The following is a 15,952-nucleotide window of genomic DNA, read 5'->3' on the forward strand; positions in this document are numbered from 1 at the left end:
AAATAGACAATTACGTGCGCGAGGGTCGTAAATAACATAAATCAAGTCCAAAACAGAATACTGTGATCATCTTTTTGAACGTTATATTAATGCGCTTGAAGTTGGGTGATGACGGTACGGACATTTATCATTCGCAAGCCAATATTTGAGTTGTAGTGTTTCATAGTAGTAGTCCCTATCCGTGCATTTTAACTCTTTCCGATTTAATATTGTCGTTTATTTACAACCTCTTCCTCAACAAACACGCTGCTATTAGGAAAACCTCTTGTCGAGTTCAAGTTTTTCGCTTTACGCATATGCTTGTTAATGAGTCTGTGCCCAAAAATTACTCACAATTCATTTTCACTTTGAAATAAGCTTTAAATAACTATTGCCTAAATACAATAGACGAGCGGAGCAATTTCTTTAAATGTCTCGTTACATATCCGCTACTAGTTTTTTTAATTTTAATTTAAGATCATTAAAAAAAGTTAATTTAAAAACATCTGGGACTTTTTTGGGTTTTCTAAGGAACAGATTGAATTTCTTGTTGATTTGTAACAAACTTACGAAGCATATATCAGATGTTTTCTATAGCGGATGAAGGATGGGAAGAGAGAGATTGTCCTATATGTATCATTTGTAGTACCGGTCATCCTTGAGTCAAAACATGTCGGTGTACCAAATTTCATTAAAATATCTCAAAAAATTGCGGACAGACGGACAGACATGCTTAAATTCAAAATCCTTACGGAATCAATCGGTACAATAAAAGGTTCATCTATTTCACGCATATACATTCGCACAAACTTAGCATATCCTTGCATCACAAAGATAATATCGGATATAAGAAACGATTCGTAGAACAAGCGAAGCTAAATAGATTTAAAATTAAAACAATCAAACAAACAGAACGCGAACAGATATGTGATAAATGAACTCAAATGATTTCGTATGCCCCCCTCGGACATTTTACGTTCGTACGTGCTGAGCAATTCTGAATTTCAATTTTTCTTCTCTTAAGCTGCTGCTGCTGCTGCTCTTCAGCTCTTTCTTTCTTTAATTTTTCTTTTTTTTTTCATATTTCAGATTTATTTTTTTTTGTATACAAAATTTTTACTTTTAATTCGTGAACTCTTCGAAAATGTTACGGCATCATATAAAATTGATAAGCGTTACGTTTTTGATTGCAATTGGTTTTTGTTGCTGTTTAACGGTATCATCCGATACTCGTCCTAAGAGTTATGGCTATTATCGTTTGCCTACATCCCTAAAACCGGAAGTGTATACCTTGAAGATTATGACGAAATTGGAAGATCCATCAAATCTTATGTTTGCTGGCGAAGTCGATTTACTGTTTAAAGTTTTAAGTGATACTGATAATATAACGTTGCACGTTCAAAATCTAACAATCGATGAAAAACGTACCGAATTGAAGAAATACGACGACAACAGTACACTTTACTGCATTAAAGACTCGACGATTTTAGAAGAACATGATTATTATATAATAAGTTTGTGTCAACCGTTGCAAAAAGATGAAATGTACACGCTTACGTTGGCATTTAAGGCCCCATTAAATCAGCGTTTGCATGGTTATTATCGTAGTTCGTACTTAGATAAGTCGACAAATCGGACCAAGTAAGTTTTTGCCTTTTTTTTTTTTTAAAGTTCCCCTTGTAAGTTTCATTAAATATTCATTTTATTTTATTTTTTATACTTTTAGATGGCTATCGATAACACAATTTGAACCAGCTTATGCTAGGAGCGCTTTCCCCTGCTTTGATGAACCGAATTATAAAGCGAAATTCAAAATTTGGTTGGGCCATCATAAGGCGTTGACCGCCTTAAGTAATATGCCTTTGGAAAGACAAGAACTCATGTAGGTTTTCTATATGCATTATCATAGGGGTATATTTGCTGGAGATCCTTTATACCTATAATCGCCGTTTAATAGTTTACTTTAGGCATAGTAGCAGAGTTAAAACCCTGCTTTCGTTTTTTGACCTGAAATTGAACGTTTCGTGTTAACTTACGTCGTTATCGTCGCTAAATGATGAATATTAACTATTATCGTAATATGATGTCTCAGGGCTCTATTCTGAAACATCAGAAGTTATAGAGCAATTTTTTCTGTGCATTTTGCGGGACTTAACAACCATTTTATAATAAAACTAATATTGAAGCGTTTTCTTACAATTATTCCCTCGGACTTGATAAACCTATTTTACAATAGCGTTAAAATTGAAGCGTTTTCTTGAGAGTATTCCTTCGGAATATCAAAATTGATTATAAGTCAAAACAACTGCAACAAGAATGGGCATTGTTTGCTTTCACGACTAGTGACCGGTCACAACACCAGAATGCATTCTTAAATACATGGATGGACAGACGGACAAGCCTAAGTCGGTTTAATCAAGAATATAGATATGCTTTGTAGCGTTTAGCAAGCGTCCTCCTGGTTACTCTTTACTTATAAAGTAGGGCGGATTCAACGATGAAGATTTTCAAAAATTTTTCTATGGATGATACTACAGCACTTGTACAAAAAGTGCACATATTGTACAAAATTAATTTTTTTTCCGGTACAAAAATCCAGAGGGATTTCACTCGCTCTAAGGTAGAGCTATTGATATATAGAAAATTTGGCGACGATTGAATATAAGTTCCATACTTGGCTTTTGTTTTATATGCATCGCCGAGGTGTCGGGATATGCCAGGTTTGTCCCAGCCAACGACAAATCAGCGGCCTTATAAAATATAAGCATTCTATACGATCCCCTATCGATTTCATTATATCCCTTTATCTGCCTGTTTGTGTCTCTGTCCGTCCGTTGATTTGTTGCGGAACAAAAATTGAGATTAGAAGCACGTGGTGTTAATTTTTAGCCTTAAACCAAACTCATAATGGAAAAAAAATTTTAACTTATAATTCAATGCAGATATTGGTCTGAAACTCGGTGTAACTAACTAAGACTTCAGAGGAAAAGAGGTTTCGGTCAGTTTGCATAAAAGCTCACAAAAAACAGTTAACCAAAGTTTACAACTTGCAGAAGTATTTGATTTCGGATCGGTAAAGGCATCTTAGCAAAGGAGATTTTCAAAAATTTCTTCTGGTCCATGCCCTACTAATTTTAGTTTGTAACTATCAAGAATTCATCCTCAAGCAAACATAACTTTTTTAGTTAATCGTTTTATTTCTTCTCTTAATTTTAACTAACAATCTTTGTCTTGTGTTTAGCGCGGAATTGCCTGGCTATGTATGGAGCGTTTTTGAGGAATCCGTACCTATGTCCACTTATCTGGTGGCCTATTCGGTAAACGATTTCACTTACAAGTCATCAGGCGATAATGGTGTTATGTTTCGAACTTGGTCTCGTCCGGAAGCTATGAATCAATGCGATTATGCCGCTGAAATAGGTCCGCAATTGTTAATGTTTTATGAAAATCGTTTTGGCATTAAGTTCCCTTTGAAAAAGCTTGATCAAATAGCTATACCGGATTTTGAAGCGGGTGCAATGGAAAATTGGGGTTTAATTACTTATCGTGAAACGACTCTACTATTTGCCCCAAATATATCTTCAGAATCGAATAGAGAGCGCATTGCTACCGTAATAGCTCACGAGCTGGCCCATCAATGGTTTGGTAATTTGGTGACTATGAAATGGTGGTCAGATCTATGGTTAAACGAAGGTTTCGCCACTTATATGTCGAATTTGGGCGTCGATTATTTAAATCCTGATTGGGAGTTGCTGAATGAAGATGCTATGGATAATATCTTAGGAGTCTTTAAATATGATGCTCACATCAATAGTCATCCAATATCGCAACCCATTGAAGCTACGCAGCAAATAAATGAACGTTTCGATACGATTTCCTATAAAAAGGGATCAGCGGTGTTGCGCATGTTGCATATGATTCTGGGTGAAGAAGCTTTTTTTGAAGGCATACGTCACTATTTAATGATTAATATGTTTAATAATGCCGAGCAAGATGATTTATGGAACGCTTTCACTGACCGAGCGCATCTTTATAAACGTATCGAACCTGGATACGATATGAAAACTATTATGGACTCTTGGACATTACAAGTCGGTTACCCCTTGGTGAAGGTTATACGCAACTATGATACTGCGACTGTGGAGATATCGCAGCAACGTTTCTTATTAAATAATTCACAATCAGTTAATGATAATGATAAATGTTGGTGGACGCCGTTGAGCTTTACAACAGCCACGAAAAAGGATTTTGCTACAAATCATTCACTACATTGGCTCGAATGCAAAGAGGGCAAAAAAAATATAAAAATAAATTTAGAAAATCTTGCAAATAAAGGAGAATGGATCATTTTCAATGTGCAAATATCTGGCCTATATCGAGTTATCTATGATGAGAACAATTGGATTTTATTGAATCGAACTCTAAATAGCAACAAATATAATGATATTCATGTCTTGAATCGGGCTCAGCTAATCGAGGATGTTCTATCGTTAGCTTGGGGAGGTTATATGGATTACAATACTCCGTTAGATATGTTGCAATATCTTAAGCAGGAAAACAAATATATACCATGGTATACGGCACTGCAGGGCCTAGCAAATGTTGATCGTTTGCTAAAGAATTTCCCTACACCATACGGATTTTTTTCGGTAAGTTCTTAAACTGAGTTAAAAGGAATAAATAGAACACTCATGGGAATTAAAATCATTTTAGAAATTCCTAGTTGATATTATTCTACCCGTATATAATAGTTTAGATGGTTTAAATAATACCATAAAAGCAACGGAAATTTCTCAAGTTAAACTTAAGCATAAAATGCTGATGGCTAAGTGGGCATGTTATTTAAAAATAGACGATTGCGTACAAACGGCTGTAAAGTATTTCCAAGAATGGAAACAATCGTCTGTCAATCGCATACCGGTTGATTCCAGAGTAATCGTTTATTGCACAGCTATAAAGCATGGCGATCGTAGTGATTGGGAATTCCTATGGCAACGTTTACAAGAATCTAATGTGGCCACTGAGCGGCGTACTTTAATCCAAGCGCTGTCATGTTCACGAAATTCGACTTTGTTAAAAGCTTACATTGATTTGATCTTTGACGAGAATAAATACATACGCAAGCAAGACTCTGCTGCTGCTTTCGGCGCCGTGGTACGTAATGAAGTGAGTTTTCCCGCGGCCAGGGATTACCTTATCGAACATATCGATCAATTACATGAATTGTAAGTTCTTATGAAGTCGACTTATTGATCTTTTTACAAATTTCAAACACTTTTCAAATTTTTCCTTTTTTTTCAGCTACGGACCTACTTCGCATGACTTAACCAGCTTACTTTCGTCAGTAGCAGGTCAAATAATCAATACGGAGGATATGAATTTAATACAATCTTTATTAGCTAGAAAGAGAGATTTCTTTAAGGAATATCAGAAAAGTGTTTCAAATGCTTTGGAAACAATTCAACTTAATATCGGTTGGATTAATCGCAATACCGATATCTTGCAGAGATATTTAGTAAAGCGTACGTCAGGCGATCTTCATTAAACAGATACAAAGCACTTGGTTAAATGAACGATTGTCTCTTTAGATATGCGCTTTAAAAGCGACTCAGTGTTTACTTATATTTGAATTATTGACGACAATCCAATATGTACGTCAAATAGATATATTACTTACCTTTACATTTTATATGAATTTCAAAATAAAATACATATATTTTTATGAGCACTACATTTTAAAATAATTTCGAAAAACCTATCTTAAATGAATTTTATTTACGTATATCGAACACATTTATTAACATATATTTATTAAGCTTATGCTAGATATGTTGACTTTTTTTTTTAATAAGGCAAAGCAATCTTTCTTTTACTTTAGCTAAAATTAATTGAACGCGAATTCTTTAAGCGACATTTTATTACGATTAATGCAACGAATAACGATCACTTCTCTCGCGCTTCTCATAAAAAGCAAAACGTATCTTTTTGCAGATGACCAGTGAAAATCATATTACAGCACTTCGTGACCTTTTCTCTTATATTCATCATTTAAGTTGTCTATACAAAAATTAAATACTAACGATTTTTGTTTTTTTTTTTTATTTTATTATGAAATTGTGGAATTGTGGAGTTTTTTTCATTATTTTTACATGCATATATATATATATTTTCGAGTGGCTATTAATATATATTTTAGTAATTTTGCGCTAAACATTAATGACCATGAATCTTTTACACACACAAAAAAACTCTCGCACCACATAAACATATACAACGACATTTATGCAACAGCGTTTGCTGCCATGAATGAACATGAGTTTTTTTAAATACACGAAAACACACGCACATCACATCATTATATTTGCAAAGCGATTTAATTAATTTCGACGCCTTCTTCACAATCCGACATTATTCATTTAATTCATCATTCCCGCTTTCATCATTAATTTGCAATATTTTTTTTTTTGTTTTTAAACCACTAATAATATACCGGCTAATATACGCGTATTACTAAAACACATCGTGCCATCTTTTATTTCTAAAAGCAACTAAGCTCTCACTGCAGCATTACTTGCGGAGCAAAGATTATCAATTTAACAAAAAAAAAATAAAAACGATCTCTTTTTAGCAAGAGAGAGCGAGAGACTAGCTCTTTACTATAGATGAGAAATAAAAGTAAACAGTAATCTCTTGTTTACAAAAGCATCTTTTAAAAAAATGCGTGAGAGAATGCATGCATAAATTTACATTACTGAAACATTTCACCAATACATAAATTTTTTATTTTCAAAAGATGTTATATTTACAGGGCAAACGCGTAAATAGTCAACATACATATATACATTAATGTATATTCTTATATATATATGTATATATATAGTATATAAACATTTTTGCAAACCAATTCGTTCATCAATTTACGGAAAGCAATTACATGATTATAAAAAATAGAGAAGTCTTTTCAGTCATTTCAAGCACTCCCATCTCAAATGGGTAGTACATCAATTCCACCGAATGCGATGAAAGTATTCATTAAGATCGCTTTTAGATAACATATTATATAATATGCAACACATGTAGAGATCAATGTATTATTTAGCGGCATCATTTTAAATCTAATCGCATCGAATTACCGAAGAATATTTGAGAACATCAGCAGTGCATATCATTTAATCATTAAAAAACGCCATCACACATTGTTGCACACATATCTTTGCTACTTTAGCTGCGAACATCAACAGCAAGACTTACATAATGATAATGATCCATCGAGTAATAAAATAATGTAAATATACAAGTGTCGGAGGCAATGACGAGAAGGTCAAAACTTGATTATCATCAGAGGAATGAAAAATTTTTTGGCGCAGAAATTATTCCATCCGAAGTTCTCCGATATTCTTGCAGCTTTGGTCATCACCGCACTTTCGTTACCTTTTTTCAAGTTCGATAGTGGGAAGGCATACGTAATTCCAGCTGTTTAAATGATTATTTAAATTTCATTTTTTTTTTTTTTTTGCATTCGACCAGAATTCCGGATTTTATTTTCTGCCAGCGCTCTACACCACATGCATCGATTTAGAATCTTGATAACTATTGCTCTTCTAACGTAGGTAGAAATAAATAGGCATTGAAAAGCCTTGCACAGAATCCATGATATTTTATTTTCAACTAAGGATTGACCGCACGTTTACAGCTTTATCATCATTGCTCGAGCAATTCTTTGGCCATTGATAATTCCCGTTCGATGCTGCTTAAAGATGAGCTATCACTTATCTCGAATTGAAACAAAAAAAAAAAACTTAGATTATTTTGAAAATAAGTTTCCTACACACCCACCTGAAACTGATTTTGAAATTTTTTAGAAAGAATAGAATTAAAACAATAGAATTTATGTTGAGACTCCAAAGGCCATAAGTGCTTAGTATGCAGTATACCACCTACATAATATCTTTGTACAATTCAGCTTTATGGAAGACTTGCCCGATTAAGGTTAAAGACCAACACACACGAAAAAACGTGTCAAGAAAAGACCAATTTCACTCCTCATATATCTATTGAATCTTATTATATTCAAGCATTGATATAAAACCTAGAGAGGCCAAACTTCTCGACAGGTTTCTTTATCAAGCATTTGTATAATTGACCTCAGTTATATTTAATTATGTCTCGCGACAAGATATTGTCACTTTTTATAAACCTAACTGTGTATAAGGACAAAGGAAACCTACTGCCTCCCCGTCAGCATTTCTAAAAATCTCATCAATCATTGTCTCCTTGCCTCACTTCACCCAAAAATTTGCTACGCGATCGATTGGGATAAATAATAGTCTGAAATGGTTATATTGAACAATTGATTATAAATCAAATTTCAATTACATTGCTTCGATGGAATTCTACATTGAACTAAGCATAACTTTTCAGATAGAAGTTTGATTCTGTTGCAATTTCAGTCTTTGCATCAAGTCTGATACTTTTATTCAATACTCACCATTTCTTGCTCTGCTGCACTCCCTGCACTCTGCGGCTATGCCATACATGCATGGTGAGTTTGCATCAACTCGTACGCTTGTATTTGAAAACATCATCGAAATATGATCGAATAAATATATCGCAGCATGTAATCTTCCAGCACATTGCACAAAAGATTACACGGTAATGAGAACATTTATCGCCCTTACGTGAAATTAAACTACTACACATTTGAGACAGGAGTGATAAAAAAAAAAGAATAGAGTCGTCGTTTGCCACTCGGGTTATGAAAGCCACGCAAATAGCTCCCGCGAAATTGAAAAACGATTTGATCTGCAATCCTCATTAGCATCCATTGTCGCCCATTTTGCAAGACCTACGAAAAAAAGTAAGTAATACATTTTCAAATTTTTATTTCGTTTTAAAAAATCTTTTACCGCAATTTTGCCGATTTTTACCGCAAATTTTTTTATCGTAAATTTTCCCTCTGCTTTCTTACTTCTCGGTCTTTAATGTCTGAATGAATGAAATGATAAATTCCTCTGAAATTTTCCTTTACCGATTGAAAGAATATTTTCAACGCCTACTCATCAGTAATTTTCAAGACCTATTATTTTCTATGAATTAATAAATACGTAAGTAAACATGAATTTCTTTTATAAAAAGTATTACACCACCGTGTAACAGGGTTCGGCAACCTTTTCTGGCCGCGTGTCAAAATCAACCAAAATGTGACCATTAAAGAGACGTTTGGGTCAGGGATATTTTCGCACTAAAGCAATCTTTTAGTAATTAATATATATTTTAAGTGCACAAACATAAACACTTAAATATAGACGAACTAAAATGTTACTCTTAGTATCTATTTTCCATTTTTTATACCCACCACTGTAAAATGGGTGTATACTGATTTTGTTTTTTTCCATAATGCATGTAACACCGAAAAGGAAGCTTCAGACACCTTGAGCTTGATCAGCGTGAAATTCTGAATTGGCTTAGTTATGTCTGTCCGCCTGTATGTCTGTGTGGTGTTTGTTCTTGACATTCCCCTGGTCGCAAAAATGAAGATGTCAACTTTAAATTTGGAAGTTTTTGCGCGCAGATTGGTATTGAAAATGGGCCATACTGGTCAGACCAAAAGCCCGCAGTGGGGCGTAAACTAAACGCAACTTCGTTTTTCTTAGCAAAAGTCTGTTGGTTTTTGCTCGTTACTCGGAAATTTTCCACATTTATTTTACGAAGCGCTCTACCTTTTACGTGGAAAAATGGAATAATTCGGCCTTGCCAACACCAAATTACAAGTGATTAAATTTTCTTTTTTTCACTTTTTTGAGCTTTTATGTTCATTTTTTAAGTTAAGTTGGATCAAATATTTGCTTACAATTCTTTGAAAACTAATATCTAACATATAGAAAACACTATAGTGACACCGCAACTCATACCGTACAATATCCTACAACACTTCACTTAATACTAATTAATTAAAAATTAATATTCATTTTCAAACGCCATTTAGGCGTTCAGTTTTAACTAAACCGAGTAGCAAAGAATCAATGGTCGCGGGTTAAACTTTCAAATGCGGTAGAGTTTTCAATTAAGCGGATGCTAATGGTTTACGATTTTAGTTTTAGAATTTATTTCTCTATCCGAATTATTTATAATAATAATAATAATATTTCTAACTTATATTGCAAATGGTTCTAAAGATATTTTCATCAAAATATCTCGAAAACTGCGACGTGTAGGTTGAACAGAAAAAAACAAGACGGACAGGGAAGCTTGAATTAATTTGGAAAGTGTCTATCTCATATCTTCCAAGAAACCACGATTTAAAATGTTTACAGTATACGAAGTAAATCAGACATGGGCAGTCGCTGGCCCGTGTTGTCGTCAAATTCGGCCTGCTGCGTTTGAAATTTCAAATAAATCAATTTGCTCGCACATAACAATGCTGCAAAGGATCCTCACTAACGACCTAACTACGTAGCTGGTATATGTATTTAAATTCTTCTTTTTTTTTTTTTTTTTTGTATAAAAGGCCATGAGGCGATTTAAAAAGAAGGAAAATTGATACATAATGCCGTAATTTTAATAATACCTCACCGTGATGGAAGAATTACAAATAACCCGTAAATGAAAAAAGTTGCCCACCCCTGATGTAGATCAAAAAATCAAATGTCGCAATTACAAAAAGAGGGACGACTTAATAACGCGACACAATTTTTACTGCATTGCGAACGGCGCAGCTAACTTTAAACCAACCTAATCAACTAAGAAAAATCAACTTTTATCGAAGCGTTCACTGATTACAGAAGCTGAGTTGACAATGTACATTTGGATATTATTAGATTATATATGAGACCTAGAAGGTTTAACCTTGGTATAGATTTAATTGAAAGTATATGAAAAGTGCATTCTTTTGTATTTCAAACATGGTTTTCGTTGGCTTGTCGACCTCACTATAATTTAAAGGTTAAACAAGATTTGCTTCCTTTTTCTTCTTCTTCTACAGTCCAGCGAATGAACAACCAGGGGGGAAATCACGTATGAAAAATTTAGCTTTTGGTGTCATATCCAGCTGTGCGACAAAAACGGCTAAATATAAAAGCAGAAGTTGACTTACCGCCATATGATTACCCATCAGATGATCCACTGCGCTGGTGTAAATCGTGATGCTTTTCACGTATGAAAAATGTAGCTTTCGCCTTTGTATTGAGCAGTTTTTACCGAACAGCTGAATACAATAGCGAAAGTTGACCTTCAGCTAAGGGGTTTCCCCCAAGCTTTCGCTCTCGTATTCACTTTTTTGGCAAAAGTGAGAAAACACAAGGCGGAAAGGGATCTTCAGCTACGGGATTTCCCCGAAGCTTTCGCTTTCGTATTTAATTGTTCGACAAAAGTGGCCAAACGCAAAGGCGGAAGCTGACTTTCAGCTATGTCATTACCACAATGCTCTTGATTTTGCATTCAGCTGTTTGGCTCAAATAGCCCAATACAATGGCGAAAGCTGAGTTTCAGCTAAATGTTTATCGCCTATTTTCTGGCTATCAGTTGAACTTAAAAATACATTTTGCTGATTTTTCTTCGATATTAATCAAAAAAAGATTATTCAGTCTAGAAGCCTTAGATGATAGAGTAATCATCGTCATACTTATTCCTCACATATCATCACGCAAGTGACATTAGAAATTATATAAAAAATATATTTTTTAGAGAATGTCTCGCTTAATTCTTTTCGCTTTTATATTGGCTCTCCTTTGCTTCAAGAAGGTGTCCTCTGAAGTCAATATAGAGCACTCTTATAAGCATTATCGTCTGCCGACATCGATTCAACCGACACATTATAATTTAAAGATTATTACATTTTTTGATAATCCACCAAATCTAACGTTTAATGGCGTAGTGACTATTCGATTTAAGACGATGGTAGACACTAATAATTTGACGCTACATTCACAAAATTTGATCATAGATCACAATCGTATACAGTTGAAAACTTTGGATGATAATCGCATTTATTATTGCGGTCTATATGTCGATATTGTGCCAGAACATAACTATTATATAATAAATTTATGCAGAAGATTGATAGCAGGAGAAGAGGCCGAAATTAGAATATCGTTTAAGGGAATGTTAAACGATCAATTGAACGGTTATTATCGCAGCTCGTATATATTGAAGAAGACCAATGAAACGAAATGGCTATCAGTGACTCAGTTTGAGCCGGCTTTTGCTCGAACTGCTTTTCCCTGTTTCGATGAGCCAAATTATAAAGCGAAATTTAAGATATGGTTGGGCCATCATCGTTCAATGACCGCTTTAAGTAATATGCCCATGGAAAGGCAACAACCCATGTAAGTCTTTTCATTCTTAAGCATGCTGTATATTAGATCTATTGTAATTATTTCCATTAGATCCGATATGACCGATTATGTATGGAGCATTTTCGAAGAATCTGTACCAATGTCGACATATCTTGTTGCCTTTGCTGTGCATGATTTTGCCTACAAATCATCGGGGGACGCTAATGTTATGTTTCGCACATGGTCACGTCCTGAGGCCATCGATCAATGCAATTATGCGAGTAAAGTAGGTCCGAAAATATTAAAATTCTACGAACATATATTTGCTATTCCGTATCCGTTGAAGAAATTGGATCAATTTGCCGCTCCAGATTTAGGGGCGGGAGCAATGGAAAATTGGGGTTTAATTACATATCGTGAGGCTGCATTATTGTTTGCTGAAAATGTATCATCAGAAACTAGTAGACAACGTATCGCTGACGTAATAGCTCACGAGTTGGCTCATCAATGGTTCGGTAATTTAGTGACAATGAAATGGTGGTCCGATTTATGGTTGAATGAGGGTTTCGCCACTTATATCGCAAGCTTGGGCGTAGCCTTTTTAAACCCGGAATGGGGTTCATTAAATGAGGAGGCTTTAGATAATACCTTGACGGTTTTCAGACGCGATTCCCAACTCAGCAGTCATCCAGTTTCGTTGCCGATTGAGAGTACGCATCAAATTGCCGAACGTTTTGACGCCATTTCGTATAAGAAGGGAGCGGCTGCTTTACGCATGATTCATATGATACTTGGTCAAGATGCTTTCTTTCAAGGTATACGTCGCTATTTATTAGTACATGCTTATAAAAATGCTCAACAGGATGATTTATGGGCTGCATTTACCGAGCGAGCTCGTCTACTCAAACGTATCGATCCCAAACATGACATGAAAATTATCATGGATTCTTGGACTCTACAAGTTGGTTATCCTCTAGTGAAAGTAAAGCGTGACTACAACAGTGGTTTAGTGAAAATAACGCAACAACGATTTTTGCAAAATAATACGTATGTGACAACTGAATCCGAAAAATGTTGGTGGATCCCGTTGACATTTACGACTTCATCGAAAATGGATTTTTCGGCCAGTGCACCGTCGGAATGGCTGCAATGCAATCAATTCAAGCAACAAGTGCAATTGACAATGGAAAATGTAGTCGCGCCCAACGAATGGATACTTTTCAATATTCAATTATCGGGACTGTATCGGGTTATGTATGATTTTCAAAATTGGGTGATGTTAAATCAAACCTTGAATAGTAATAAATTTCAAGGTATCCATGTATTAAATCGAGCTCAATTAATTGATGATATATTATGGTTAGCCTGGGGTGGTTATACCGATTATGATATCACATTCGATTTTCTATCATATATGATATTGGAAAGGCAATATCTACCTTGGCGAGCTGGTTTGGAGAGTTTAAGTCACGTCAATCGTTTATTAAGAACTTTTCATCCGACCTATGAAACATTTCAACATTTCATGCGTACAATTATAAGGCCAGTGTACTATTATTTAAACGGTTTGAATTATACTCGTCCGGAATACGAAATGTCACACATAACAATTTTGCATAAATCTTTAATATCGAGTTGGGCTTGTCGTTTGGAAATTCATGATTGTATCAATACCGCAATTAGATATTTCCATGAATGGAAACAATCGGCAAATCCACAAGATAATAATCATATACCGGTAGACATAAGACCGATTGTTTATTGTACCGCTATAAGGCATGGCGGTAAAGATGATTGGAATTTTTTATGGCAAATCTATTTGGCATCGAATGTTGCCTCCGAGAAGCATGCAATCATCTTTTCATTATCGTGCTCAAATAATGCTACCATATTACGGACATATATTAATATGGCTTACGATAAAAATGAATACATAAGACGACAAGATGCTACATTTGCTTTTAGTTCGGTGGCACGCAACGAAATTGGTTTTACATTGGCTAAAGATTACTTCATAAGTAACATCGATCAATTATATGAATTGTTTGTAACTTTCTTCTAAGATAATTATTAAAAGTTTTTGTTTTTTAAAAAAAAATTCTTTTTTTTTTTTTATATATTTTAGTTACGGTTCACATACACAAGAGTTGGGCAATTTACTATCACCGCTGGCCAGTCAAGTCGTTAAATATGAAGATCGTAATCAATTAATTCAATTGATTGATAGAAAACGTAAATATTTTCGCAAAAGCGAGAAAATTGTTTTAAATGCTTTGGAAACGATTCATCATAACATAAATTGGATCGAACGTAATGTTAAAGTGGTTAACTCACATTTAAAACTTCGCTTCACCTATCTCAACTGAAATCAATAAAACAATATTAAAATTAATTTATGCTTCATGCGTTAATGCAATTGTATTTGAAATAATTATGAGAAATATATTTTGTTAAAAAATTCATAACTATCGAGTATGAAAGATATGAGAGACAAAGGCGCTGGGGAAAGGTTTCATAGAAGATTATTTGGAAAATCTACCCAGAATTTCAATGCATTTTCTCTCGCAATCTAGAAAAATGTAAGAAGCTTTCTCAAGGAGGAATACTGGGTATTTCATTGACTCACATAAGTTGGCAAACGTGGATTCGTTCATCGATATAAGGCTTCTATTCGAAAAAAGATTGTTTTAATTTGCGGATTGAGCTCTCTTCAATTAACGCTTGGTCCGCGCTAGGTATCTAAAGAGCTTAAGGATTCTTGCATTACAAAAACCTCTGTTTTGTGGTCTCCTTCCCATAGGTGTTGTGTATGTATTCAATTGAGTCCTTTCAAAAGCAATTGTTACTGTTTATCTTTAGGAATTTGATTTGGGATCCGCGTGAATGTCTCTCTGCCTCCTCATGAAAATTGGTTGTTGGCAACATTCGGATAGACAAAGAGACAGAGTGCAATACCCTACACGCACACAAGGGGGATTCATTGTGAACAGATGATTATTGCATCTCGTGTGATTGAACATCAGCCAATCAACCAATAGGGCAAATTATGCCTACTCTGAGACCGCAATTTAGAAATCAAAGTTATGTATTTATATATGTATATATGGCGCCGTTGCCAAGAAAAGGCTGAGTACTTTTTAAAGATTGCCCTCAAATCAGTGAAAATCAGAACACGATCATTAATATGTAATGGTCTGGAAGATGCAATATTATCTGCAGTGGTATTTCTGTCCATGCGACTAGGCACCCAAAAAAAAAATGAAAACAAAGTGCATTAGATTTGAAATTATATAGTAATGATCTGATTTCTAACACATACTGGACGGTTTTACTTGGAGAAAACGATTGCAAGGCAGATAAGACAGATTTACTGTCTGACACAACAAGGAATTTCTTTTTTGATTGAGTACGCGCTGAGCGAATGGATTCCAGGATCGCAAGACATTCAGCCGAAAATATGTAACTGCATGGATGATTTCAGAAATATAGCTTCGATGGTAATATATGGAAACCAGAGATTGCTGCCTACAACGCCGTACTTCGATCCATTAGTAAAGTTGGATAAGAAATGTTTCCATTTGGTCGTAATGAAGTTCGAGTAACCATGTTGCGCTTCTGCAGAATTGACTGTGGATTTTCTCACCGGCGAGAAATTATTTACTGGCTGAAAATATTGTGTTCCAAAACCAATTTCTATAACG

At 34.7% G+C, this 15,952-nt stretch overlaps 2 protein-coding genes across 2 annotated transcripts; both read left to right on the forward strand.

Annotated features, from left to right (window-relative positions):
* The first annotated feature begins 1,098 nt into the window (after window positions 1–1,098).
* Window positions 1,099–5,693, forward strand: LOC119638530 (aminopeptidase N-like). The gene is made up of 5 exons (XM_038035382.1): window positions 1,099–1,620; window positions 1,706–1,861; window positions 3,221–4,628; window positions 4,693–5,204; window positions 5,281–5,693. The coding sequence occupies exons 1-5, from the start codon at window positions 1,124–1,126 to the stop codon at window positions 5,522–5,524; spliced, it is 2,817 nt and encodes a 938-aa protein (XP_037891310.1). The 5' UTR covers window positions 1,099–1,123; the 3' UTR covers window positions 5,525–5,693.
* Window positions 5,694–11,664: 5,971 nt separating this feature from the next.
* Window positions 11,665–14,617, forward strand: LOC119638551 (aminopeptidase N-like). The gene is made up of 3 exons (XM_038035419.1): window positions 11,665–12,302; window positions 12,363–14,294; window positions 14,377–14,617. The coding sequence occupies exons 1-3, from the start codon at window positions 11,665–11,667 to the stop codon at window positions 14,615–14,617; spliced, it is 2,811 nt and encodes a 936-aa protein (XP_037891347.1).
* Window positions 14,618–15,952: the final 1,335 nt, after the last annotated feature.

Source organism: Glossina fuscipes, unplaced genomic scaffold (genome assembly GCF_014805625.2).
Source record: "Glossina fuscipes isolate IAEA_lab_2018 unplaced genomic scaffold, Yale_Gfus_2 90, whole genome shotgun sequence".
Lineage (NCBI taxonomy): Eukaryota > Metazoa > Arthropoda > Insecta > Diptera > Glossinidae > Glossina > Glossina fuscipes.